The 27,578-nt window shown below is 39.3% G+C and overlaps 1 protein-coding gene across 2 annotated transcripts in view; it reads right to left on the bottom strand.

Annotated features, from left to right (window-relative positions):
* The window catches only part of fstl5 (follistatin like 5), a 452,120-nt gene that overhangs the window by 262,827 nt on the left and 161,715 nt on the right, over window positions 1–27,578 (bottom strand). For both annotated transcript variants that reach the window (XM_062981258.1, XM_062981257.1), the window contains exon 4: window positions 14,283–14,531. In XM_062981258.1, coding sequence (XP_062837328.1) covers window positions 14,283–14,531 — 249 coding nt within the window. The remainder of the gene's footprint in view (window positions 1–14,282; window positions 14,532–27,578) is intronic.

Below are 27,578 nucleotides of genomic sequence, written 5' to 3' on the forward strand. Positions count from 1 at the left end.
CTGATGAACTCTTCTGGGAGGGAACTGTGAGTATACTGACTTAAATGCCCTGTTTGAAACTACTACTGACAACAACACTACTCCCTTAATTCTTCATGATAAAGCTAATGAGCCTCTATCAGTAGCCTTTGACAACAACTTGGCTGTATATCATGAAGGTGTGTCCTTGGAGTCAAATGAAATAGATGTGTCAGAAAAGAATTCCCTCATTACGAAGATAAAACAACATACAGGGCAAACAATTACCCCGGACCTTGTGATGAACCAATGTCTTCTTACAGCCCACACTCTTATCTTTGAAAGGCTAGAAAAAATAGCAGGACAGTTGAAGCTTCTTAAACTAGCTGCTGACCTCTTCACTCAGAAAAATATACCTTTAAAAGAATGTTCAGCACATGGGACAGAGAGGAGGAGAATATGGTGTATGAAAACACATCTATAATACCTAGTAAGGAGCTACAAAAACGTAACGGCAATAGGATTTTACAAGCAAATCAAATAATGCTGCAAATTGCCCACATTGGAATAGATAAGGGCAAATGGAATTCATTTAAAGCTATCAGTTTCATGTATTGGCTACACAGTGATCTAGATTTCATGATTTCAGAACCAACTTCTTCTTGGTATCTGTTATGGTATAATAAAATATAAGGTGTCTTGTCAAAGTTTTTTATGACATAAACAGAATGAAAGCTGAAAGAATTACAATGTTTTGGGTTATACATCTCAAACACTGACAGGAAATAAAATTTACATATTCAAACCTATTTCTTCTTGAAATGATATAATAGAAGAGATAATTATCTAACTATTTTGTCCTGGAAGCAGGTACAAAGTGTACATGAAACTATAATTACACATCACTAATTATTTGACCCTGCTCTTTTTTGGTCACAAAAAAATTGATTCAGCTGTAGGAATGAGTTACATTATTTTAATAAAATGCTTTGACTGCACATCATCACATTTGCCCTATGAATAGCACTCCTCTCTTGTTTTACTAAGTAGCATTATCAAACAAAATTCATTTAAAATGTGACCATTAATATGCAAGACATGTTACTACTCTAAAAATTGTCAATTTTTATTCTATTTTCTCCATTCTGCCCTGACACTGGTTGCATTTTGAAATAAGATGCTGCCACTCATTCTGTTACCAACTACCTTGTTTGCCCTTTCCATACTCTGGCATTCACTCACTACAATCTTCAAAGTAACAAAATGGATGCTGAAAACATTTCTCTGCCTTCTAGAATTACAGATCTGCATCATCCTATACAAACTATTAGTGGAGTTTTCAGATTATAATTGCCCAAAATAGAACTGAATTCTGCTTGTTCAGATTATGGTTAACCATGATTTTTTTTAAGTTTAAGTAATTCATTTGTTTTAGCTTTCCATATGGGATATGATGTTAGGGTCCCTGGTGGTGCAGTGGGTTAAACCTCTGAGCTGCTGAACTTGCTGATCGAAAGGTTGGTGGTACGAATTCGGGGAGCAGGGTGAGCTCTCACTATTAGCCCCAGCTTCTGCCAACTTAGCAGTTCAAAAACATGCAGATATAAGATCAATAGGTACTGCTCCAATGGGAAGGTAATGGCGCTCCATATAGTCATGCTGGCCACATGACCTTGGAGGGGTTTACGGACAACGCCGGCTCTACAGCTTAGAAATGGAGATGAGCACCAACCCCCAGAGTCAGACACGACTAGACTTGATGTCGAGGGAAAACCTTTACCTTTATGGGTTATGATGCTAGGAAAAAAGGCCAATTGAAAGTATCATTAAGAAAAAGAAGTCAGAATATTGTTGATTAACAGAAAAGTAACAACATGCAAACCACACATGCCATGCAAACATCTTTAATACTGGTACTTTGCATATATTATTGCATATATAGGCATATATATTTTCAAGGTAATTAAAACTGCACCACTCTGAGGCCCCTTCGACACAGCTGCATAAAATCCACATTGAACTGGATTATACAGCAGTGCAGACTCAAATAATCCAGTTCAAAGCAGATATTGTGGATTATCTGCCTTGACATTCTGGGTTATAGGGCTGTATGGGAGAGCCCTGAGTGAGTGACTAAACAAAAAGTCACTGTAGTTTAAACTGACAAATTATTTGGAATCTGTGTTATATCAGCATTCATGGTGGCTTTCAATATAACATTAGGATCAGTGATCTTACCATGTTTTTAATTCATGTGAAGTGCCAGAAATATTGTATTCATCAACACTGCTGGCTATGACTGATGCGACCTACATCTCTGGAAGACCACAGAAGTCCTAACCCCTGACATAGAATAAAGGGGTGAATGAAGAGATAAATGAATGACAGGGTTCATAATGGTAAAGTAAAGGTAAAGGTTTCCCCTGACGTTAAGTCTAGTCGTATCTGACTCTGGGGTTTGGTGCTCATCTCCATTTCTAAGACGAAGAGCCGGCGTTGTCTGTAGACACCTCCAAGGTCATGTGACCAGCATGACTGCATGGAGCGCCATTACCTTCCTACTGGAGCGGTACCTATTGGTCTACTCACATTTGCATGTTTTCAAACTGCTAGATTGACAGAAGCTGGAGCTAACAGCAGGTGCTCACCCTGCTCCCTGGATTCAAATCACCAACCTTTTGGTCAGCAAGTTCAGCAGCTCAGTGTTTTCATCCACTGCACCACCGGGGACTCCATTCATAGTTGAACAATCTCATACAACATCGTTGTGTCAATAATAATAATAATAATAACACTTTATTTATAACCCCCGCCTCCATCTCCCAAAGGGACTCGGAGATGTTCACATGGGGACCGAGCCCAAGAATCAACAGATAAAAACAGAACACAATAACAGCATACACAATTAAAACAATAAAATAAACATTCATAAAATACAATCTCCATATTTAAATATTTTCAAGGACACTTATGGCAAAGAGAGATAAGATGGAAAATATGTCCGTTTTGCTAGATCTTTTACAAAATGACTGCATTTTCTCTTTCTTCCTTAACATGGTTTTACTTTTTGTACGGAATCTGTGCAAGCCCACAGACAAGACCTGGCCTTAATTTTAGTGATTGTATATAAGCAATTCCAGGGGATGTTTTGACTGAGAGTTGAGATAAAAAATATAAATACATGAACTTCAATGAGACTCAGTCAAAATGAATGGAGCCTGCTTAGTATTTCTAGATCAAGCTGACCCTAGGCAGAATAACACCCACCATAAGGGAGATAAGAGCAAGAGCAAAGGGCAGAACAAGAGCCAAATGACTCACCAAAGAACACAATAAATATTGGGGTTGTTGTGTGTTTTTCGGGCTGTATGGCCATGTTCCACAAGTATTCATGTTTGATTTTACAATGTGTAATTTGTCACTGTTTTTGTCCTTCGGGGAGATGGGGCGGGATATAAGAATAAATTTATTATTATTATTATTATTATTATTATTATTATTATTATTATTATTCTCTCCTGACGTTTTGCCCACATCTATGGCAGGCTCAACACACAACAACCCTGTGATTCCAGCCATGAAAGCCTTCGACAACACAATAGATATTGTGACTCCGGACCTATCTGGACTGTCATATAATCCAGTTTCTGAATCCAGATTATCTGCTTTGAACTGAATTATATGGCAGAGTGGACTCGTATTATCCAGTTCAAAGCAGATAATCTGCATTCAGAAACTGGGTTATATGGCAGTGTAGATCCAGCCTCACACCAAATCCCAATCAGAAGAGGAGTCCCTTACAAATCCCTCTTGTAGAATTTCCCAGTGGACAATCTGAGTTGGCAAAGTCAGTCCTGAGATATAGAATATGTTATTGCCCTGAAAGAAGATCTAAAATATATAGTATAGAATTGTAATAACTGCATTTTGTGTTGTGGAAGAAAAGCAAAAAGAAGATGAATATGCCTGATTTTAATTTTAGGGCCCATAAGGAAGAAAACTATTTACAGTTTTATGTTTCACTTTCTATCCATAAATTCTTCTTACACATCCTCACATACAAACATTGCAGGAAAAAAAACCTACCACATAAGATTTTTTTAAATTTTAAAATAGTTGTCTGTCACCATCAAAGGAAACACTGGCTTGGATTAGAATCCATTCTATATTTTGTCTTTCTAGATCTATTTTGGAAAGTTCCAACAGATGGTGGAAAAGAGTGTAGAAAGAAATTCCCACTGTAAGGGTATGAGTCAGCAAAGCTACATGCTATGCAAAACATGTGACTTACATGGCAATATGCTGAAGCCTCTTTACTTGCAGACAGTGCATTTCCTCCTAGTTGCTGCCTAATGTGTATGAAGTGCAGTACTTGGTGACATCACTGCCCACTTTCACGGTTCTTTGTCACACAAAATAGAAGTTCAGTTCCCAAGATAAAGGAGAACTCCGGGCTTCTGAATGTGGAAGCCAGCCATCAGCTCATGCTGACAGAACCTGCAGTTAAGGACACTGTCGGAATCAGATGGAACATTTTCTGAATCATTTGCCATCACCACCCACAGTGGCTTGTTAATAGCACATTGGCACCAATCAACAGCCTGTTGTTTATTACTATCATCAAACACTTCTCTGTTCTTTCACTTGACCAGCCAGCAACAGTACTGGCTTAAAAACAGCAGAGGTAATGCCCAGAGTGGTTTTCTGAATATGCTCAGGAGATTTGTATCACCAGTTGAGTAAGGTTAATGCAGGAGCCTTGTCAAAAATATTGTGACTACAGTATATGGAATTCCATTTTAGACAGTGTAGCGAGCAAGGTATCAAAAAGCAATGTCTATTTTGCCATCGAAACATGTTGGCAGATAAAAATTAGAGTGTGTTTTTTTTCCATGTCAGGAGTGACTTGAGAAAATGCAAGTTACTTCTGGTGTGATAGAATTGGCTGTCTGCAAGGACGTTGCCCAGGGGATGCCTGGATTTTGTTTTATGTTTTACCATCCTTGTGGCAGGCTTCTCTCATGTCCCCACATGGAACTGGAGCTGACAGTGGGAGCTCATCCGCGCTCTCCCTGGGATGGATTCAAACCAGCAACCTACAGGTCAGCAACCCAACTTCAAGTCAGCAGTCCTGCCGACACAAGGCTTTAACCCATTGTGCCACCAGGGCAATGTGTGGTGATATTGGCAGATTTGGCACATAATAAAATAAGTCTGATTGTATAATGTACTAGCTGTGCCCGGCCACGCGTTGCTGTGGCTGATGGGAATCATTTGTTGACCAGTTGGAATAGCAGTGAATAGCCTTGCAGTCTTAAAGTCTGGGTGTTTTCTCCTTACGTGAATCCTTGTTTGGTGAGCTGGAATACAGTGGAATAGGTTTGCTGCTTGGAAGGTTGGGTTGTAGGGAAATGGTTTTTTAGCGAATTTGAATGGCACTGAATAGCCTCGCTGTTTCAAAGACTGACTGCTTTCTACATAGGGGCATCCTTTCTTGGGCAGGCTGAATGAGATGGAGTAGCCTCATGGCTTGAAACCCTGAGGGTGTACTATGATGGGGAAATGTTGGTTGGTTAGGTTGAACAGCACTGAATAGCCTTGCTGTTTGGAAGCCTGGTTGTTTCCTGCTTGGGGGAATCCTTTGTTGGGAGGTGTTAGCTGGCCCTGTTGGTTTGCTGTCTGGAATTCCCATTTTCAGTGTTTTCTTTATGTAATGTCCTGATTGTAGAGATTATATTGTTGCTTCCTGCTTGGGGGAATCCTTTGTTGGGAGGTGTTAGCTGGCCCTGTTGGTTTGCTGTCTGGAATTCCCATTTTCAGAGTGTTTTCTTTATGTAATGTCCTGATTGTAGAGATTATATTGTTGCTTCCTGCTTGGGGGAATCCTTTGTTGGGAGGTGTTAGCTGGCCCTGTTGGTTTGCTGTCTGGAATTCCCATTTTCAGAGTGTTTTCTTTATGTAATGTCCTGATTGTAGAGATTATATTGTTGCTTCCTGCTTGGGGGAATCCTTTGTTGGGAGGTGTTAGCTGGCCCTGTTGGTTTCCTTTCTGGAATTCCCATTTTGAGAGTGTTTTGTTTATGTAATGTCCTGATTTTAGATATTATATTGTTGCTTCCTGCCTGGGGGAATCCTTTGTTGGGAGGTGTTAGCTGGCCCTGTTGGTTTCCTGTCTGGAATTCCCATGTTCAGAGTGTTCCTCTTTATTGAATGTCCTGATTTTAGAGATGAAATTGTTCTGTATTATGACACCACAGTAATTGTAGATATGATATTTGTTGCCTGAGAGCACAGGCAGGTGAGGCTGGGAAGGGAGGGCCTTCATCCAAAGAGGGGAAAAGGGGAGGGAGGGTTTAGGACCCTTTAAGATAGGGGGGGGTCTGTTCCCAGCCTTGAGGCCACCCCTTCAGGCCTCTATCTCCAAAAGAAAATAAATGGTCAAAAGAAAAGAAACCTTGGTCCTTGTGGCCTCCCTCCAGCCTGGCTCTTCGGGGGGGGGGGGGGGGAAGGTTCCGGCTCCGGCTCTTTCCTGGCCGGGGCCGCCCTGAGGCCTGCGGGGCACGAAGGAGGCTGCGGTGCTCTTCGTGGGGGGGGGGCTTTCTGGAAGCCCCCCCCGCCTTTGTCTCTGCAGGCCTCAACATCAAGAAAAGAAAAGAAAAGAAAAACCTTGGGGCCTCGCGACCCTCCTCTTCGGCGGGCGTCACAGGCCCCGCTGCGTGGAGGCCCCTCCTCCTCCAACCACCATGGGGCCTTCCAGCCAGGCTGACGGCTGGGGTTTTAAGGCTCCATGGAGGTTTGTGATAGGATTTTTTATTGTATCAACCTAGAGGCGTGGATGATGGGGTGTGTTGTCCAATTTCGAGGTTGGGGGGCCCGTAGTTTAGTTGTTTTGCTCAGTGCCCGAATTCCATCACTCTTTTATATATATAGATAATGAAACTTCTATTATAAAATATTTTTTTAAAACACATCAGCATATGAGAATTTAAGTATTGTTTTCCATTTCTTGTGGAGCTGATGTATCATTAGACAGAGAAACCACTGTCTTAGACAATATATATTGGGCATTGTGGGGGACAAGGGAACAGTAGAATGTATCTAATCCTTTCATGTGAAAGTTCCAGACAATTTGCCCCACAGACCCTTAGCTGTCCTGCTACCATCAGATGTGTAGTATCAGTATTGAAGCTCACTTGAAGTGAAATCTTAAATATAACTACCTCCTGTAAATCAGGTCAGTCCATATCAAAATTCAGAAAGAATGACTTCTTCAAGCATCATTAATCTAGCTAAAAAAAAAAAAAACAGATACAAAGGACTGTAACTTCTTTGAAAATAAAGTAAGATTTCAGCTCAGGAGAAATAGGTCAGTTATGTTTCTCCATATTTTGTGTAGGGCAAACTTCAGTCTCCCAGTATGGGATGGGATGAGAGTGTATTCAATAGGCATGTGTGATCCAAAAAAAAAAAAAGATTCTAAACTGTGTTCAAAAATAGGGAGCACTGGTGCTTCACTTCTTCACTTTCTTTCCGAATTTTGAGGGTAAAAAATTTGAAACTTTAAGAAACCTCCAAATTTTTGTAAGTACTTTGTTAATGGTGGTTATGCATGCACAATAGAGAAAACTTTACTGGCAATGGGGAAACTTCAGGGGTTTCTCTCTCTTTTTGAGGTATCTTGATGAAATTTGCTACAGTGGTAAAATAAATTTACCACTGTTGCCCACCAAATTTCATGATGTTTGACTTATCCATTGATTTTTGGCAAATATTTAAAGTTTTTAAAAACAACATTTTAAAAAAAATCTACAAGAGCTAGCTCCTTGATTTTCTATCCAATGACACAAGATAACAGGATCATTGCTCCCAACTTTCAGAAATACTAATGCAGCTAGTGATTTAAGGGATTTTTTTAAAAAAAGTTTTCAGAAAAACGAAGTATTTAAGGGGAGAGATAATTTCTTCTCTCTTCTCCTGATTGGCACATTCTCTTCCCAAGGCATACTGGCAAATGTAGTTTAAAGCAGGGTCTTTTGCAATCCCTACCATTGGGGGCCTGGCCTTAAACTACAGTTAAGATAGCTGTGATTAGTCACGGCCACACTGCCTCCCTTATGGCAGCACCGGCAAAGATGGGGCCACAAAAGGATTGAGATTTTTTTTAATTGTAAAAGCAGCTTTACCAAAGTTGGAGCCCCCAGTGGCACAGCAATTCAAATTCTAAATTCCACACCAACCTTTCCTGCATGCCTCGGAACTCACCTTTCTATGTCAAAATTTAACAAACCAGATATGAGCTCCAATCTAATCCAAATTTTTGCACAACTCTAGTATTCAAATATATCACTAACAGCATCTAACAAAATCCTCACTGTGTTTATTTGTGTTTTAGTGTTTTGTTCATGTCTATTTGTTTTACAAAGCAGAAAAAATAACAGCCAGAAAATCTACTATACAAAAACAAGGAACAATCAACACCCAGCTAGGCTTGAATTTTCCTCATCTTTATAAATTCAATTCATGGCTGTGTTCATCATGGGTTTGCAAAGGAAGAATTCAGGTCAGACACCAGGGAATGATGGAGAGACAATTTATCTTGCTTCCATCATGTAATTTGCATGCTATACAAGTGACAACTTTTCCTTTATATCTAGACTGGTGAATGGAAGAAGGAATTGACAACAATTGTGCATGTATCACATTTCTGGAAGAGTTTCCCTATGTTCACATCAGTGCATTCTTAACCAATAGATTAGAAAGCAGAAGCCAGACACGCTGGTTTTCCTTCACTTTCATTTACTTTATTAAGCCTGACTGGCACCCTGCTATGGGGCTAATGCAAAAACATTTTCCCATCAGGCAACAAGTTTCTGCCAGATAATCCCTTTATCTTCTACTTCAATGAGAAATCCGAAAATTCCTAATAAGTGATATTCTTTCCTTTTTTTGTATGCAGATTATGAGTGTTAGCATAAATTGTTTGCTTTCTGCCTAAATTACTAATGTCACATGCTGCCAGGCCTCAAATTGGCACACACTGCAAGAAGAGGGAAAAACTTTGTAAGCACTAGTAAAATAGGGCAAACAACTCCTGCTCATGTATTTTCAAGATGCTATTTTAGATTTAAATATAATTTCCGTTTGTGTGGAACTTGCCTATAGCCACTAATCAACAAAAAGACAAAACAGCTGTCTTTTAATTCTGTTAATTTCCAAAGTGAAATTATTCAATTATATTGTTATTTAGAGTGAGCTCATCTAATTGCAGACATCCAGGTGTTGTTGGCTTGCATATCAAGCACTATGGGATAATGTAAGTTTCGATGTGAGTATGTGACAATAAGTCGCATATTGTCCATCCTGATCTAGCATTATCAAAAAAGATAAGTCACTGTGCACTAGTAGGGAATATTTTGGCAAACTCATCAAATTACTAGTTCAACAGGTGTACAAATTTGGAAAAAAAATAAACATACAGTGTATTGTGTGAAACCAATTATTTGAGGATAACACTTTTAGTGATTTGAGTTAACATTGCTTGGATGAAAGCATGGTAGCAACATGGAATGATAGCATTAAGGGACTTTCTGGAACTGTTTATTTATTTTTAAGATCTATTTTCATTTGTTAATTAATGTAAACAATGACAATCTTTTAAGGGTTCACATTAAGTGGAGAAATGTGTGTGCCCATGCTTACACAGACAGTTAAAGGCCTTCAAAGCACAATAAAAGGATACTCTCAGGTCTAACTTGAGATATTCTAATTTATCTTCCACTATACTATCCCTTTGCAAAGTTGTTGTACCCAGCATGTTCTTCCTAAGTGTCTTTCTAATAAATACTTTTCTATTCACTGAAATGCTTTGTAAATACTTAATTACAAACATGAGGTTCCATAAAGTCCATTGCTCTATATTATATGTCTTTTACAACATTGTTCTGAAGCTGTTTAGAAAATGATTTCTTAGGGTATGGTTGCATTTTAAACTGGAGATTCAGGCAATCTCTAATAACAAGATACCATACACATCTACTCAGAATTAAGTTTCACAACTTTCAGTATGGCTTTGTCCCATATAAGTGTGTTTATGACTTATAAAATAACTGCAACAAGCATCCCAACTGACAATCTGAATCAGTTGTGAATGGTACTTTGAAAGAAGAAAGGATCGCAGAGTGCCAAAATAATCTTACTTACAATGTTCAAATACCTGGAGATAACCCTGGTCTCATCCACAGGACCTTTCTTATTTTACAACAAATATACAGGTTTGTAAATCTCATTAATTTACAGCAAAAGAGTTAAATGTAATGAGAAATGTAATTAAACAAAATTTAAATCCAGTTGAGGGCATTTACAAAATTTATATATCTTCTTTACTGAATGTTACATCTCATAAAACTCTTTCTGATGAAGCAGAAATACAAACTAAAGTTCAGCTTCTATGTTTTTCAGCACTTTCAATAATTACCATATTTTATTTCATAATAGGAGCCTCCAGTGGCCTAGGGGATAAAAGCCTTGTGACTTGAAGTTTGGGTTGTTGACCTGAAGGCTGCCAGGTTCGAATCTCACCCGGGGAGAGTGCGGATGAGCTCCCTCTATCAGCTCCAGCTCCATGCGGGGACATGAGAGAAGCCTCCCACAAGGATGGTAAAAACATCAAAACATCTGGGCGTCCCCTGGGCAACGTCCTTGCAGACGGCCAATTCTCTCACTCCAGAAGCAACTCATGTTGCTCCTGATACGAAAAAAATTCGTAATAGTCCATCACACAACAGTTGCACAGCCTTTTGGGGATCCTAGTTTGAGCATTTTCTTATCACATAATAGTTGCATTCCTGCCTGCAGACTTGCCCCTAGGAGTAGCCCCTGTATCTCCAAGGGTAGGTGCACTGGCAGATGGAGGCACAATAGTTAGAAGGTCTCCTAGCTCTTGCCAGAAGGCATGTGGGCAGGTGAAAGCTCACCTGGCCATATATCTGCAAACCAGAGCTAATGAGCCTCCATCAACTGATGTCAGTCAAAGGAGGCCCCGTATCTCTCACTAAGCATTGTGCTGGTAGCTGGGGGAGACCCCATAGGCTCTGCTCACCCGCACATACCCCTTTTTAAAGGGAAAAAGAGAAAAAAGTGTGACTATTATGCTATGAAATATGGAATATAGTGTTCCTGAAAGATCATTTACAAAAACTCTATCCTTTTTTATGTTGGTGGACCCCTACAAACGGATTAAATCAAGTAAGTAAGTAACTTTATTTTTCTATCCTGCCACCATCTCCCTGCAGGGACTCAGGGCAGCTAAGACGGGGCAAAGGCCCAAAAGCAATGAACAAAGTACAACAAATAAAAACATATTACAATTAGTAAAAACACAGTAAAATCGACATTGTGCAACAACAATACATTAACTGTAAAAACTCATGTAGAGCATGAAATGAGTAAAAATAAAATAAGATGGACCACCAGGTTGGTGGAGGGGGATAGCGTGGAAGGGCCATTTAGACTAAAGTGCAATGATGTAGTTATAAAGAGCTTCAGGGCAAAAGAACAAAGTGCAACCATTTCTCGACAGTTGGGGTGAAGATGGACATCCAATTAGGTATAGGGAAAGGGAACAGTGTAAAAAAAATTAGTATATTAATTTTTAGTTTAAGTCATGGGGTCTAAATTATTCAAATGCTCAATGAAAAAACCAAGTTTTTAACTCCTTTTTGAAAGATGCAAGGGTGGGTGCCTACCTGATCTCCCTAGGGAGGAAGTTCCAGATCTGGGGGGCCACTACTGAGTTCAGATTTTTAAACAGAATTGCAGCAGAATGCATGTATTTCTATAGCCTCTGCAAACACAATAAACTTATTACCAGGGTAAAAGATCAAGAATTATACTATGGTGCAGGAAAAAGTGTCATAGTAGTTGCTATATCACCATAAAGTAGAATATAATTGCTATATTTGTATGACATTCATATTACAAATGCAGTCTGGATTTTATTTCTATTCAAAAATGCTTATTTTATAGTATTTATAAAACATCTTGTAACCCTCAAATTTAAAAGGGCAATATGATATACTAATAGAACTAAAATTGTAGTCATAATTTCAGCTTCTTTCTTTAGCAAGGTAATAAGCTTGGTAGAAATAAACTGAATATAACACATTGCCTCTCATACTGTGTGGAATGCTCCTGTACATCAAAACTTTATCTGCTTGGGGGAAGAACTGACTAGTATCTCATACTTTTTTTTCAATGAGAAGATGTTTGATGTGGGCTGTCCAGACTTGCCTTCAGTTATCATTATATAAAGCACTTCTCACTACTCGGCATGGGGGGAAACTAGAAAATCACTTTTGAAAATCCAGCTTGTGACCTTCATCTCCATGGATATGCACTGAAATATGCACTGGCTTAAAATTCAATTGAAATTCAGGCTCTTCTCTATTTATACTTCTCTGACCTAAAAAAGAAAATATCTCTTTAAAGATCTGTTAAGATGTATGTGCCAATTCCAGAAAAACAACAGACTAGCTTAAAAAAAAAGGAACAACAGCAATAAGTATATAGCACAATGTAACTCCATAATCACTTGATCCAAACAATTTTTTCTATGTGTGTAGACAAGACAGAGCCCCACATGTGAACTTAATGCTTCACAATGTAAACTGCTTCAATGAGTTTTTATAGAATCATAGTAAGTGTTGAAAGGATACACATTTATGTAATTTTCATAGAATAATGGAATCATAGAGTTGGAAGAGACCACATGGGCCTTCCAGTCCAACCCCATGCCAAGAAGCAGGAAAATTGCATTCAGCATCCCCGACAGATGGCCACCCAGCCTCTGCTTAAAAGCCTCCAAAGAAAGAGCCTCCATCACAGTCTGAGGCAGAGAGTTCCACTGCTCAACAGCTCTCACAGTCAGGAAGTTCTTCCTAATGTTCAGATGGAATTTCCTTTCCTGTAGTTTGAAGCCATTGTTCCACATCTTAGTCTCCAGTGCAGCAGAAAACAAGCTTGCTCCCTCCTCCCTATGAATTCTCCTCACATGGCCAACATGTCTCCTCCCAGCTTTCTCTTCTGCAAGCTAAACATGCCCAGCCCATTAAGCCACTCCTCGCAGGGCTTGTTCTCCTGACCCTTGATCATTTTAGTCACCCTCCTCTGAACACATTCCAGCTTGTCAACATCTCCCTTCAATTGCAGTGCCCAGAATTTGACACAGTATTCCAGGTCTGTGGTCTAACCAAGGCAGATGACAAAAACCTTTATTTCAAAGCACTATCTCTGAATTTTTCTCTAACTGATTCTTCCATAAATATATTGTACTTGAAATTGGAATTGATATGGTTTTCTTGTTCAGTCCCAGGGATGATTTCATGCAAGAGTTGGACTGTTGGCAGAAACGTGCTAGTTAAGAGGTTGAAAAAAGGCCTTGAAAAGAATTTTCCCCCTCTTCATGGCTGTATAGCCTGTGCTGTTTTGCATACAGGACATAGAACCTATTTAAAATACTGTATAGGTTGTGGTGGTGGTGCTATCTTAAAAGAAAGAAAGACAATGGTCTTTCAACTAATCCTATCTGTTGAGTTTTGAAATACAGCCATACAAGTTTTTCACAGGACAATATCTTAAATGTGCTCATGCCCTAGTAAAATTATTAGGAACTCTTACTGCTAGGTGCTGTTAGACTTTCCAGGCTCCATTTAATTAATCAATTTCCACAATTTCTAAGACTTTAAAAGCCCTCAAGGTGGTTCACAAACAATACCATAAAACATAAAAGAGGCAATTAAAAAACTAATCAAAACAAACAGTAATATAACAGCCAACAATAAAATGAAGGAAAAACAGAAGCAAAACAGCAGTGACCATTAGTAGAGGAGATGATAAAACTTGATAAGAATCTTTGTAAATGATTCCAACTTGGGGTATTATATTCATGATGGTTACTCCTAGCACTTATATAAGATCTTCATCTAACAGGGAGTCAAACATGCATACCAATACTATAATTTGTATTGTATTATTTAATGGTGGGTTTCCTTGTAGGATTCACCTCTTCAAGTTGAGTTCATAGGATTCTTGGTTGTAAATGTCATACAGCAGCTATTAAACTGCATTCAAGGCTTTTAAGAAGAAACTCCAAATAAAATTAGCACTTTGAGATACTTCTCTGGGGAGGAGAATTTTGTTAAATTAAGTTTCCACCCTATTTCTTCATAGCCTTTTCAGTGATAGCACAGCTTTTTCAGCCATTTAATTCACTTGTATTCAAAATATTCTATTGGTTAGTCTTCAAAGTATTGTCCAAATGCACTTACCTTTGAAGAAGCAATCTTCATTGTGAACAATGGTAATCTTTTGCTTTTTCAGGCAGGCTGTTCTGTGTACTTCGCAGTGATTTTCATAGAATTCGCCATCAGATCCACAAACAGGCTTGTAATGTGGTTTGCAGTGTTCCATGCAGACACATTCTGCTTGTCCTGTTCCTCTGTTAACAATACAGTGCCTACCCAAACCACAATACTTATTTTCACAGGATCTAAGAGGCACGTCATGACTCACGTATCCTGAAGAGAGAAAAAAGACAAAAGAGAAAAATTGTATGCTATTGTCTTAGGATACTGCTGTATAAGGTGCCTGAAAATAAAACACTCACTCTCTTCTACAAATGAATATATTTCAAGGTGAAAAGAATTACCATATGAGGGTCATTCACAAATAAAGCAGAATATTGCAAACCTAGTCTGCAACAAATTTCCCAATAAAATATGATATGCTAAATAAATTCACTCAACTGGTGGATATGAATTTCTTGTTGTGCTCCTGAGGACTTCCATGTTTTACCTAAGAATGTAAGCTTCATCAAGTCATAAAATATTTTGGAAACATGGTGTCAGAATAATCAGAAATTGTCACTTGTAAATGAGGTGGGAGCATTTTGGGGGGTTGTGAGGACAACAGCACTAGATTTTCAGAGATTTTGGTGGCATTTGGGGTGAAAATTGCCTGTCTAGGGACTTTGGAGGGGCACTTCAGGGACCACAGATTGGACCCTTGCAGATTGCATGTGGTTTACAGACTGCACTGTCCTCACCTCTGTTCTAAATAAGCAGAAAAAAATCCTTTTAAATAAGTTCCAACAATGATTTATCAAGCTATGCTATTTCAAGATTCAAGCAAAGGGCACATCATACTGATTTGAAAACTGCATGGCAGTGATGTCACTAGAGGGTGCAAACCACACTAGGTGACACCATCAGAGTGGGGTGACACCAACATGACTGATTATAACATTTTTGTGCAGCAGAAAGTTATTATTTTAATAAAAATGGCTCTGTAGTTAGTTATAACTACATAAACATTTTGTAAGCCCAGAATATATGTACTGCATCAATATCCCTGCCAGGCTAAAACTCTATGCCAGTTTACTTTTTGAACCTTCTGATGCACCTCTGGTCCAGTCAGAACTGCCATTGTTACCCAGTTACCCTCCCTCCCTCCCTAGGCACATCTATTCTTAGTAGAGAGACTGCAAGATTAAAGAAGTATTTGACTACATCTCAGCTAGAAGCGAAAGAAGACCTCCAGTAGACCATGAAATAGCTTGCATTGTTGTAATCATTGCATGTCTGGTTAGGGGGCTGTACAGGGGTTTAATAGGCTGTACAATAAGTCTATGGTGTGATACTGTGTTTTCCTGAAAATAAGACAGTGCCTTATATTAATTTTTTCTCCCAAAGATGTTTTAGGTCTTATTTTCAGGTGATGTCTTATTTTTCCGCAAAGAGTTCATATTTATTGTTCAACAAAAAATGAAAATTTATTATATACTATACAGTAGTCATCACAAACCAGCATAACCAGACAAACTGTGAATCCTATCAAGAATTTCTTGTTAGTACCATTATTTCCATGTACAATAGTCTAAGGTATGTACGTTTACCAATCCTGCATGCTCTGGTGTTCTGTTTGGCGGGCATGCTTCCAAACAAAAACTTTGCTAGGTCTTACTTTCGGGGGAGGCCTTATATTTAGCAATTCAACAAAACCTCTACTAAGTCTTATTTTCAGGGGATGTCTTATTTTCGAGGAAACAAGGTTTATGGCCCAGATTTGTGTGCAGAATCATAGAAACACAGAGTTGGAAGACATCAAAAGGGCCATCCAGTCTATGCAGGAATGTGCAATCAAAGTACAAATACACTACATTGAGCTATATAGGAAAGCAGCCATTAGATTGGATAGCATACATAGACTGTATAGCATACATATAACATAGCAACATATTTGTTGTGATTATAGCAATGAGTATACAGTAGCTGTTGGCCTCTTGTGCACTCTAGGACCACCTCTGCTCTTTGTAGCTATCATTAAAATAGTGAGTATGGGAAGAGTGCTAGCAGTGGCTTGCATGAACTGTCCAGCATTGCTGCTCAAGCTTGCTAACTAATTTAGTGGTGTGCATTGGTATCACAATCCGTTTTGTTTCGTTCATTTCAGCTCATTTTCATTCTCGTCTCCACTTCTGAAAATGGGGCGCCTATCCGAACGGGATTTTTGTCTTGTGTCCAAAAAAAAAAAAAACTTTTCAGACCATTGGGAGAAAATAATTATAGTTCTCCTAAGCACCAGTTTTGGAAAGAGACTGAAGGTTTGAATAGAGACAGGAAAATGTCTTTGGTTTCAAAAATATATGTGATCTATAATAAATAATAAGGCTATCCTATTGTATTTGTTCTCTATACAGCCCAAAAGAGAGGGAGGACCAAGCCACAGGCTTTTGTTTGTCTGAAAATGGCATCTTTTGTTTCATGCATCCGAATGGACAGTACGAAATGAATACACAAATGAAACAGATAAAACAAATACTGCGCACAACACTACTAACTATTGCATTGAAGTTAATGGTCTTCTTACCACCAGAAATAGAAAAGAGAATGAATACTCTAGATATAAGTAAAGAAGGAAGTACAGGCAACCATCAGAGAAAAAGTGAAATAGCAAGTATTTGTGTGTGGATGATAGAAAGCTAATATGGTTTTCATAGGAGTGTTCCTTTGACTCTGCCCTCCCCACATTCAGAATATATATAAAGGTCCTGTCTCTCTCTGATATGCATTCTTTATATGCCCAAAACATGCAAATTCAGCACTTATTTGCCAGCAAAACAAACCTACACATAACTGGTAGCACTCAGCATAAAACCAGTGGCCACATCAACAGTCAAACAGTGGGGGCAAAGCTAGTGGAAGAAATCACACCTTCTTGCATCTAACACATTCAGTTGGCACAGGATCCTATTCAAAACTCAGGAAATCAATTTGTTATATTCAGAACATTCAGAAACATGCTATTACAAGAGAGAAAGAAAGCGAGATGGGAACCTTGGTGTGAGAAGAAATAAAATTGCATGTTTTCAGTAAAGAAAACAGGTTTAAGAATATCCAAAAAATATGGGAATTCTTTTCCTTCCAGGCTTTTTAATTCCTTAAGTATCTGATATTTTTTAACCCAACAACTGGCAACCCTTTAGCTCCTGCATCACTTGCAGTTATATGCACATCTTATTTAAATTCCCAGGGGCCTTTTAACTCCTTCTCTTGAAGGTAAAAGCACCCATCATACACCCAATTACGATCTTTGAGACTGGAGCTAGTCTATGTGGCATTTTATTCAAGGTTAATTATTAGCTTGAATTCACCAAGACAAAGTAATCAACCCCAATTAACTCACAAGTAAGCATGTCTGCCATGGGTTTATTGGAGCTCAGTTCAGTTCAGTGCTCATTCTCAGAAAGTCAGCCATAGGAAAAGCATTTGGGTCTGTATGAACATCAGTTACAGTATGTCCACTTATTGTGCAAATTGGTTGAATGTGGATTCATTTATATGCAAAGAGCAATGCCATTGAATTGCTCCAAAGAACTTTACAATGCTTAGAGAAGTTTTCTCTAAAGGGACCTCATCACATTGAAGTCCTTAAACCAAGGGACAGTGGGGACATCCATGGGGCAGTGGAGCAAATCTTGTGGGCAGTGGTGGAAACCTTCATCCCATGCCTCACATCTCTCACATCACCCCCTTTCCCATCCCATAGAAGGGAATTGTCGTTCCTTGGGTTCCCCTGTGCTTGCTCTGGCTTATCTAATGAGAACACAGGTAGCCATTCATGTTCTAAGAGCTTCATCCTAGGACATTTCCAGGACAGAGCCAGGACAGAGCCCAGCTAAAAGTAGCTCTGTGTTATGTGATGGGCTCTAGCAGGCTCCATCCTGGCTCCATCCTGGAAGCATCCTTGGATTGAGCCCAAGCCTCATGTGATGAGATCCTAGGTGTCCAATGTGATTGTATGGTCAGCTTCTACTTGGTGTTCCACCAGAAGGTCTGCTAGATTTTTTTCATTTTTGTTTTTTATTGATACATCCATTTAATTAACCATTTTTTGCCATACAGAACTTATCTCGATATACATTATTCCAAAAGTCACTTTATCTTTTATGTCACTTTATACATTTCTTAGATGTGTGCCTCCATTACCCATATCTTTCCCCCCCCATTTCCCCCTTCCCTCCTGGAACAGCAATTCCTTTGCCTCTATAGGGAGAGACACTTTGTCTTCCAGATGTTGTCATAGAATCACAGTGAAGGCCTAGAGAGAACACTTCTCTAGGCATTTTCTAAATCATATAAAGTGATTCTATGGTAGTCCTTAAATTGAAACAATAAACATTGTCTAGTTCAGATAAGGAAAATAGGGTTCCAAATTATGTGAAAACTGTATTAGACAAAGAGCCTCCGGGTAAATCCTTCACATAATATGTGGGTCTACTTTCTGTTGTGTTGGGTCTGGCTCCACATGCATAACACATTCATGTGGATGGGCTTTTTGTACTATTCTGTCTTGTCCGCATAGCTCACTTGTTTGAGCTGATAAATAGTTTAAATCTAACCTCTGTGCTCCAGTAATTTTAAAAGTGCTGCTTCTGCTGGATTTTTAAAACAAACAAACAGTTCTGTACAGTTAGGAGAATATATTTTAAAAAGTGTGTCTCTTAGTGTGTCTGCTTAGGTACTTGCATCCTCTGCTATCTACAGAACAGGTCAGTATAGATGAATGAAATTTCAAAATAACACCACGCATAAGAGGACAAAGAGAGAACTAATGGAATTATGCACTGTCGGCTGCATAGAATGGCTTAAGGATAGCAAATGATAGGGTTGCACATGCAACTATAAATTCTATTTGCAGACTTTTTTTTAAAGAATACAACACAATAATTTTTTTCAAAAAACATGAAAACAACTTTCCAAGTCATAAGCAATAGCCTGTGAAATGGCTATACTTTAATTTAAATGAATGAATGAATTCATGAACATGTTTCATACACTAAATTAGACAAAGATCCTGTATTTCAGGTAACAGACAGGTCTTGGAAGGTTCCTCTAAACATTTTACACCATTTCACTCCCCTAGTGTCACCTTTGATTTCAAAATCCATAGAGACCTAGGACTTCATCCCATGGGGCCTCTCCAAGTATTTCTATACTCTTAAAACACAGAGCCCCATGGAGAGACCCAAACAGGGAGATACAGCTGTGGCACAGGCGGGAGAGCAAGCTAGCTGCAACTAGCTGCAATGAATCACTCTGACCAGGAGATCATGAGTTTGAGGCCCGCTCGGAGCCTATGTTTGTCTTGTCTTTGTTCTATGTTAAAAGGCATTGAATGTTTGCCTATATGTGTAATGTGATCTGCCCTGAGTCCCCTTCGGGGTGAGAAGGGCGGAATATAAATGCTGTAAATAAATAATAAATAAATAAATACAGCCTGTCCTATTGCTTGATCAAAGCTGTATAGGGCTTTATAGGTCATAAGTATAAAATATAAATTGAAATAAACTACAAGAATTTGGAAGTTGGAGCTAGTATTTTACTAGCATTTCTCCCAACCAGCCTTATGATATAGCAACTGCTGTGTGAATTATAGTCTGCTTAGAAATGATGTTTTCTGTAGCATTTCCTCTTTCTCATCCCCCTTTCTAAAGTTTGTTTTATAAATGCAGTCTCTTGACCTGGAGGTCAAATATAATTTTTTATTTGCTGCTTTCTATTTTCCTAATTACTTGACCAGATGCCCTCTTATACAAGAGGGCAGGAAAGGAACAAAGCAGGAACATCACGTCAATTTTAAGCAGATTTTCAAAGGATAAAGAAAATTAGGTTATAGGCCAGCAGGTGGGGATGACAGTAGTGAACCAGGCCATGGACAAGAAACATACAACTGACAAGCAAACATCAAATTACATTTACAAATCACATTTTTCAGTGCATACTTTAACAGGGAAGAGTAGGGATAGAGCCCTTTATATTACCTAAATTGCCTCAAGGGATTGGTATTTAATATACATAGCAGGAATTGTTTGCCTGGGAGAGATTTAGCAAGCTAACAATTATGTCTATACAGACAGTAATGAACAGTGGTATTATGCAAGTGTAAATCTTGCATGTCTTTTGTGCAGTACACCAATCTCATATTTTTTAAAAAATGATAAATTTCATGCAAGTTGGAATGCTTTTCAGCATATAGTGCAATAATTTTGAACATACTCTATGCCTATAAAATATTAAATAAACACACTTGGACAGTTTATATTAGGGAATCAGCTATATTACAAATTACTGCCAGTTATGAAATGGCTACTGATCAAAATTATTCAATATATGCTGAGAAATACAACAGTGCAATGTATAGTGTATTGATCAGTTTCTATTTGGATTTCATTTTATTTGTGTAATTGAGGTATTTGAAGGAAAAAGGCTATGTGTGTGAGAAGAAAAGGCTAAGCTAGCAAAGCAAATTATAGGATCATAGTATATTTACCTAGCAAGGGCGGCTCAAGGCATACGCCATCTACGTGGTCGCGGAGGGCGCAAGAGCCGTCGGAGCCTAGAAGGGCGCAGTGCCGACCTCCCTCCCTTCCTCCCTGGCTCCCCCGGCCACTTTGTGCTTTGCCCCTTTAACTGTGTCCCCGGGGCGCCTCTCTCTCTTTTCCGCCCTCCAACGCCCAGAAGCAGCAGCAGAAGCAGCAGCAGCAGCGGGCTCAGCCCTTTGTTTCCTGCCACTACCAGGCTTCTGGATCCCCTGGCACCCTCCCTCTTCTCCCTCTTCTCCCTCCCTCCTTCCTCTTTTCCCTTCTCTCCCTTTCTGCAAGGAGGGAATGCGATGCAGCCAGGCTTTGAAGCTGCAAGACTATTTAATGCTAATCAAGGTGGCCAATTGCAACATTCACACCTGCCTCAGACAAGAGTTTTTCCCATCCTGAACATTCCACAGATATATAAACCCCACTTGCCTTGTTTCCAACAGACCTTGCAACCACTGATCAGGCCACGCGCAGGCTGGGGAGGGGGTGGGGCTTAAGGGCACGGAGGGCATGCCCCTCCCAGGGACCACGCCCTCTGCTTCCCCCTGCTTCCAAAGGAGTGCCTTGCAAGACACACTCATACAAACACATATATAGGGACCATATGTGTCATATATATATGTGTGTGTGTGTATTCTATTCACCTCTACCTTCTACCTTTTATTTTTCAGTGATTGCTTTGGGGGGAGTGTGCCAAAAAATACTCTTGCCTACACTTGAAAATTACCTAGGGCCAGCCCTGTTATCTAGTAACATTGTATTCAAGAGAGAGAGCCTTCAATTCTGAATCAAAGCATGAAACTTATGCCATATCAGAAGATTGGTTTAAACTGGCTAGCACTTTTGCATAAGCATTCACCAAATGGTATTTTAGCTGATGAAATGGGCTTAGGAAAAACTATCCAAGCAGTTGCATTTCTGGAATATCCAAATGGGCTTCCATATACAGAGGACAACCGAATGTAGATATATAGTGATACTTTAACTGAAGAGTTTAATTCATTCCATGACCAAGCTCTGAATTCAAAACACTCTTATCTCAAAGTGATTTTTTCCACTGAAATGTATTGAAATGTTGTTAATCCATCCCGGCCCACCAACCCCCCCCCCCCCCATTTTTTGTTACATGTTTTAAATAAAATGTTTTTATCAAGAATAAATAATGTATAAATGCACATTCACATCGAAGAATAAAAAGAAGTAGCATCTTCAAAATGGAGGAAGAACAGCCACTATTTCTCCATAGAATCGTAGAGTCGGAAGGGACCAAAAGGTCAATTTAGTTCAAGCATCCTCAAACTGCAGCCCTCCAGCTTCCAACTTCCAGAAGCCCTCACCAGTTTGTTTAATGTTTGGGAATTCTGGGAGTTGGAGGCCCAAATATCTGGAGGGCCACAGTTTGAGGATGCTTGATCTCATCCAATCCCCTGTTATGCAGGAGTGCACAAATAAAGCATTCCTGAAATATGGTCATCCAAGATCTGTTTAAAGATTTCTGAAGAAGGACTATCCATAATCATCTGAGGCAGTTCATTCCATTGTTGAAAAGACCTTACAGTGGTATCTCTTTTCTAATAATTTGAACCCAGACTCTGAGTTTAGTTTGTCAACTAAGTATAGATTCACCAAACTGTAATACTTTCTAGCCCACACTTTGCCAGCTTTTCTGCAAGAATATCACATGGGACCTAGTCATATGCCTTAATCAAATATATATTCAATCCACAGTATTGCGCTGATCTACCAATATTACCAATATACCAAAATTATAACTTTATCAATAAAGAGAGAGAGAGGAAGATAAGATGAGTTTGGCATGAGTTGTTTTTGAAAAACCCATGCAGGCTCTTAGTAATCAGCATCACAGCATTCTTTTCCAAGTGCTTACAGACTGCCAGTTTAATGATCCATTCTACAACCTTTCCTAGTCTAATTATTTTTTTAAAAAAGTGTAGTGGTCTGCTGTTACTCAAGGCCTCTTTTTTTCCTTTTTGAAGATGGAGACAACACTTCCCTACCTCAATCAGCTGAGACCTCTCCTGTCCTGAAAGAATTCTCAAAATTACTGACACATTAATTCTGCAAGTTCCTTTAGTGCCCTTAGATGTATCTCATGCAGCCCTAGAAACTTGAATTAATTTAGAGTCATTAGCTATTCCTTTACAGCCTCTTCGTCTATTCTGAGCTATAGTCTCTTTGCTGTATGATTTATTCTGTTTTAACTTTTAGAGCACTATTTTCCTTTTGGGAGAGATTGAGACAAACAAGATGTTAAACAGTTTGGCCTTTTTTGTCCCCAACAGCATTTTACCATCTTCTCCATGCAGTGGCCCCAACATTGCTCATCTTCTGATTGCAAATACTAGTAATTACTAGGCTTGCTCAAATAATTCGATTTTCCCGTTACCCGTTATTAATTCGTTATTTTCGTTTGTTTTGAAGCAATATAGAACCTTGGTTGTCCACACGTCTGGATATCGCGGTTTCGAATCGTGAGAGGCCGTTTTTTCTTATTTCTTCGTTTTTTTCGTTAGGAAAAAAAAGCTTTTGCAAATCACCCAAACTCCTTTCCTTTTGCCCCTCAGCCAATGGGAGGCTCAGCCAATGGGAGGGGGCGAGGGGGAAGGAGGCCGAGGAGGAGGAGGAAGACGGAGGGGGGAAATGGCTGCCGCCGCCGCCTCGCCTCAGCTCAGGCCTGGAGAGACAGAGAGGGGCCCGGCGGTGAGGAGGAAGAGGCCCGGGATGCGAGGGGGTGTGGGCCAGGCCTGTCCTCGGCTGCTCCCAGGGGCCCAGATTCGCACCCTCCCTCCCCCCAATACAGGTCTCCAGTCCATACCACGCTACATGAACTTGAATGGATACTGTGGTTGTGTTGTCAAAAGCTTTCATGGCCGGGATCACACTGTTGTGGTATGTATTCCGGGCTCTATGGCCATGTGCCAGAAGCATTCTCTCCTGACGTTTCACCCACATCTGTGGCAGACATAGAGGTTTTGACGTCTGTGCGAAGCTAGGCAAGTGGGGTTTATATATCTGTGGAAGGTCCAGGGTGGGAGAAAGAACTCTTGTCTGTGGGAGGCAAGTGTGAATGTTGCAATTGGTCACCTTGATTAGCATTGAATAGCCTTGCAGCTTCAAAGCCTGGCTGCTTCCTACCTGGGGGAATCCTTTGTTGGGAGGTATTAGCTGGCCCTGATTGTTTCCTGTCTGGAATTCCCATTTTCTGGGTGTTTCTGGGAAGGTAATGGCACTCCATGTAGTCATGCCGGCCACATGACCTTGGAGGTGTCTATGGACAACACTGGCTCTTGGGCTTAGAAATGGAGATGAGCACCAACCCCCAGAGTCAGACATGACTGAACTTAACGTCAAGGGATACCTTTACCTTTACCTACACACACACACACACACACACACACAAGCAGGGACTATATATATATATATATATATATATATATATATATATATATATATACACACAATATATATCACACACACACCAATTTAACAAAGTTTCAGCCACAAAAACAAAGTTTCTGAAGTAGAACAATGACTACACAGTAAAGACAACCCAATTTAACAGGAAATAAGACTTTCAAACCAGGAACAGATTTCTGCAATTATTAAAAAATGGTTTATTATAAAAGCTATGAAAATTCTCCAAAATTCAGAGGATACGGGAAACATTCCAAATTTTGGTGAGCTATCAGTGTTAAATGTGTTCTACCACTGTACCAACTTTGAAGAAGATCACTCAAAAATGAGGGTGGGAGAGTCCTGTAAAGTCCTCTCCCTCTGTGCTGTTTTTGGGAATTGCGCATGCGCGTCCGCCATTAACGTATTAATTTAGAAAATAACGAATTTTTGTTAATTTTGAAATTTTTGGGGGGCCAAATTCGGAAATACCATCAGAAACGAAAAGCTGCCCCCCTCTAGTTTTGAAACGAGTTTAGAATCAAATTTTTCATGGATCGATCAAGCCTAGTAATTACATAGAATCATAGAATCATAGAATAGTAGAGTTGGAAGAGACCACATGGGCCATCTAGTCCAACCCCCTGCTAAGAAGCAGGAAATCGCATTCAAAGCACCCCCGACAGATACATGGCATGTGAGATGCATTACTATCTCTCACACTCCCCAACAAGTATTAATAGTAGTTTGACTCTCATACTGGTCATGCCAGCAGCTGTTCTAAAAAAGATAGCTGGTGTCTTTCCTTTTCTCTTGCATTGCTTTTACTAGATATTCATCATATTGTGAAAAGAAGTCTAATCGCTTCCACTTTGTAAATTCACATTTCAAAGTCCCTAAATAATAATAATAATAATAATAATAATAATAATAATAATAATAATAATAATAATAATTTTGTGGTAACTGGAAAAGACAGTGTTGTAAAGCATCTCACATTTACATTCTATTTCTTTGTATAATAAGAAAAGGCACATGAAAATATACATCTTGAATTTGATAAAATGACAAGATCGGTAGTTTCAGAATGTTTAGTGACTTCTATATTACTGTAACACACAATACAATTTGAAAGTAAGTATACAGACAATTGCTTCTCATGAAGCTTACTTGCTTGCATGAAAATATGCCAACAAAACATGTTGAGGCATTTTTTGCTTGGAATAAATCCCACATTGTTCAGTGGAGCTTACTCCCTAGTAAACATGCTAATTAATTCAACATTTTGCCTGAGTCTACTTTATTTCAATATTTAAAGCATTAACTTAGCAAAATATGTAGTTCAGACACAAAACATTAACTGGATTTTACTCCTTCCAGAAATCAACAGTATTTTTAAGATATATGAATGAGCTACTGTTATAGTCCATTAAAGACAGATTTTCTGACAAATGTTTTAAAATGTGAGCACCTTTGTTGTAACAGATAGCCATGCATACCACAAAGGCCAAGAAGAAGAAATAGACAAATCTAAATTAATTGCTATTGCCAAATAATCAACCAAGCAGACATGCATTCAAGGCAATTACATGCTCCCATGTGGCCAGGTTTTCAGTGAAACATACAAGAATAAAATCGGTAAAAGTACACTTCCGCCCCCCCCCCCCAACAAAATCCAGGCCCACTATCTAACATTCTTTTGCATGGGTAGGCACAAGTTGAACTGAATGACCATTGGTGTACAACCTAAGGCCGAGATTCTGTTGCGAGCCAATACAGCCCTAAACACCTCACTAACTTATTCCACCAAAATGCAAGAGAACTGCTGCATTAAGATTGGTGTTAGAAGGGAGATAGTGCTATGTTGACATGTATTTCCAGGAGTGCCAATGATTAGTGTGAAAATTAGGGAAACACTTGTGTAAAATCATTTCAGGGATTACCTTTTGTGAAGAAGTAAAAGTCTAGCTGCTTGCATGACTGACTGGATATGCAAGCTGAAATCATCAAAAGGCTTTCTACAATTCTATGAAATGATATCAGCTTAATATATGTAGAAAATATATGATTCATAAGATCTGCAGCAGATTAATGGAACTTGGGGTGCTGAACACATGCAATTACAGTAATGTAGGTGCGTATTACATCAAGTTGGTGTGTCATATGTGAGGGTATTCATTAAAAGCTGTTCCCTCAATACACAGCCACTCATCACAGTATACCCAGTAAAGGGCACTCAAGGAAGGGAATTGATAAAGACTGTATGCGGTAATGAATGCAAATAAGAATGTCATATGGTTTCAAATGCTCCCTTATCTCATTCAGATTATCCTCCCCGCATCAGTATATTAAGACAGGAACATACAATTTGATTTGCACTTTTTATTCTAATCACCCCAAATGTTTGATCACTTCAAGTAGTGAATAGTAGTAGGATAACAGTAGAAATCTCAACAACTGTTCCTCTTCAGTCCTTGGACATGAACCTCTGTTGAAGGCCAGAGCCATATTAAAAAAAAAGGGGGGGGGGCTTTTTGCTTCCTCGTGTACTGTGGATAAACCCTCTTATGTGGAAGCAAGATTTAATTTCAGTCCAATTGGATCATGTATATAGAACAGTGGTTCTCAACCTGTGGGTCCCCTGGTGTTTTGGCCTACAACTCCCAGAAATTCCAGCTAGTTTACAAGCTGTTAGGATTTCTGGGAGTTGAAGGCCTAAATATCTGGGGACCCACATATTGAAAACCACTGATATAAATATGGAGGGAAAGCCATATTATCCAAGCTTCTGCCGGCCCATTTAGCTTGGATAAGTGAGACTCTACTGTATATGTATTTGGTCAAATATCCCCATCCATCGATTGTGAATTTCCATGTACAATTGGGTGTGTGTTGTATTTACAGTGGTTCCCAACCTTTGGGCCTCCAGGTATTTTGGACTTCAACTCCCAGAAATCCCAACCAGCTTGCCAGCTGTTCGGAAATGTGGGAGCTGTTGTCCAAAACACTTGGAGGCCCAAAGGTTGATATATAAGCAGGTGCAAAAACAGGATGGAACTAGCTGCACAGAAACGGAAATGAACTGGAAATAGATTGTTTCAGATAGCAACTACTATGACCAAATTTACCCCTTTTGTCACTGCAACTATATGTGTCTGCCATCTGCAGTGACAGTGTTGGAACATAGTAATCTACTGTTCCGTAATCATGGAAATTATCTAGCAAGACACAGACAAAAAAGCACTGGGATCTTGCTACTCGAAATACTACTTTGAGG

This window comes from Anolis carolinensis, chromosome 5 (assembly GCF_035594765.1).
Source record: "Anolis carolinensis isolate JA03-04 chromosome 5, rAnoCar3.1.pri, whole genome shotgun sequence".
Taxonomy (NCBI): Eukaryota; Metazoa; Chordata; class Lepidosauria; order Squamata; family Dactyloidae; genus Anolis; species Anolis carolinensis.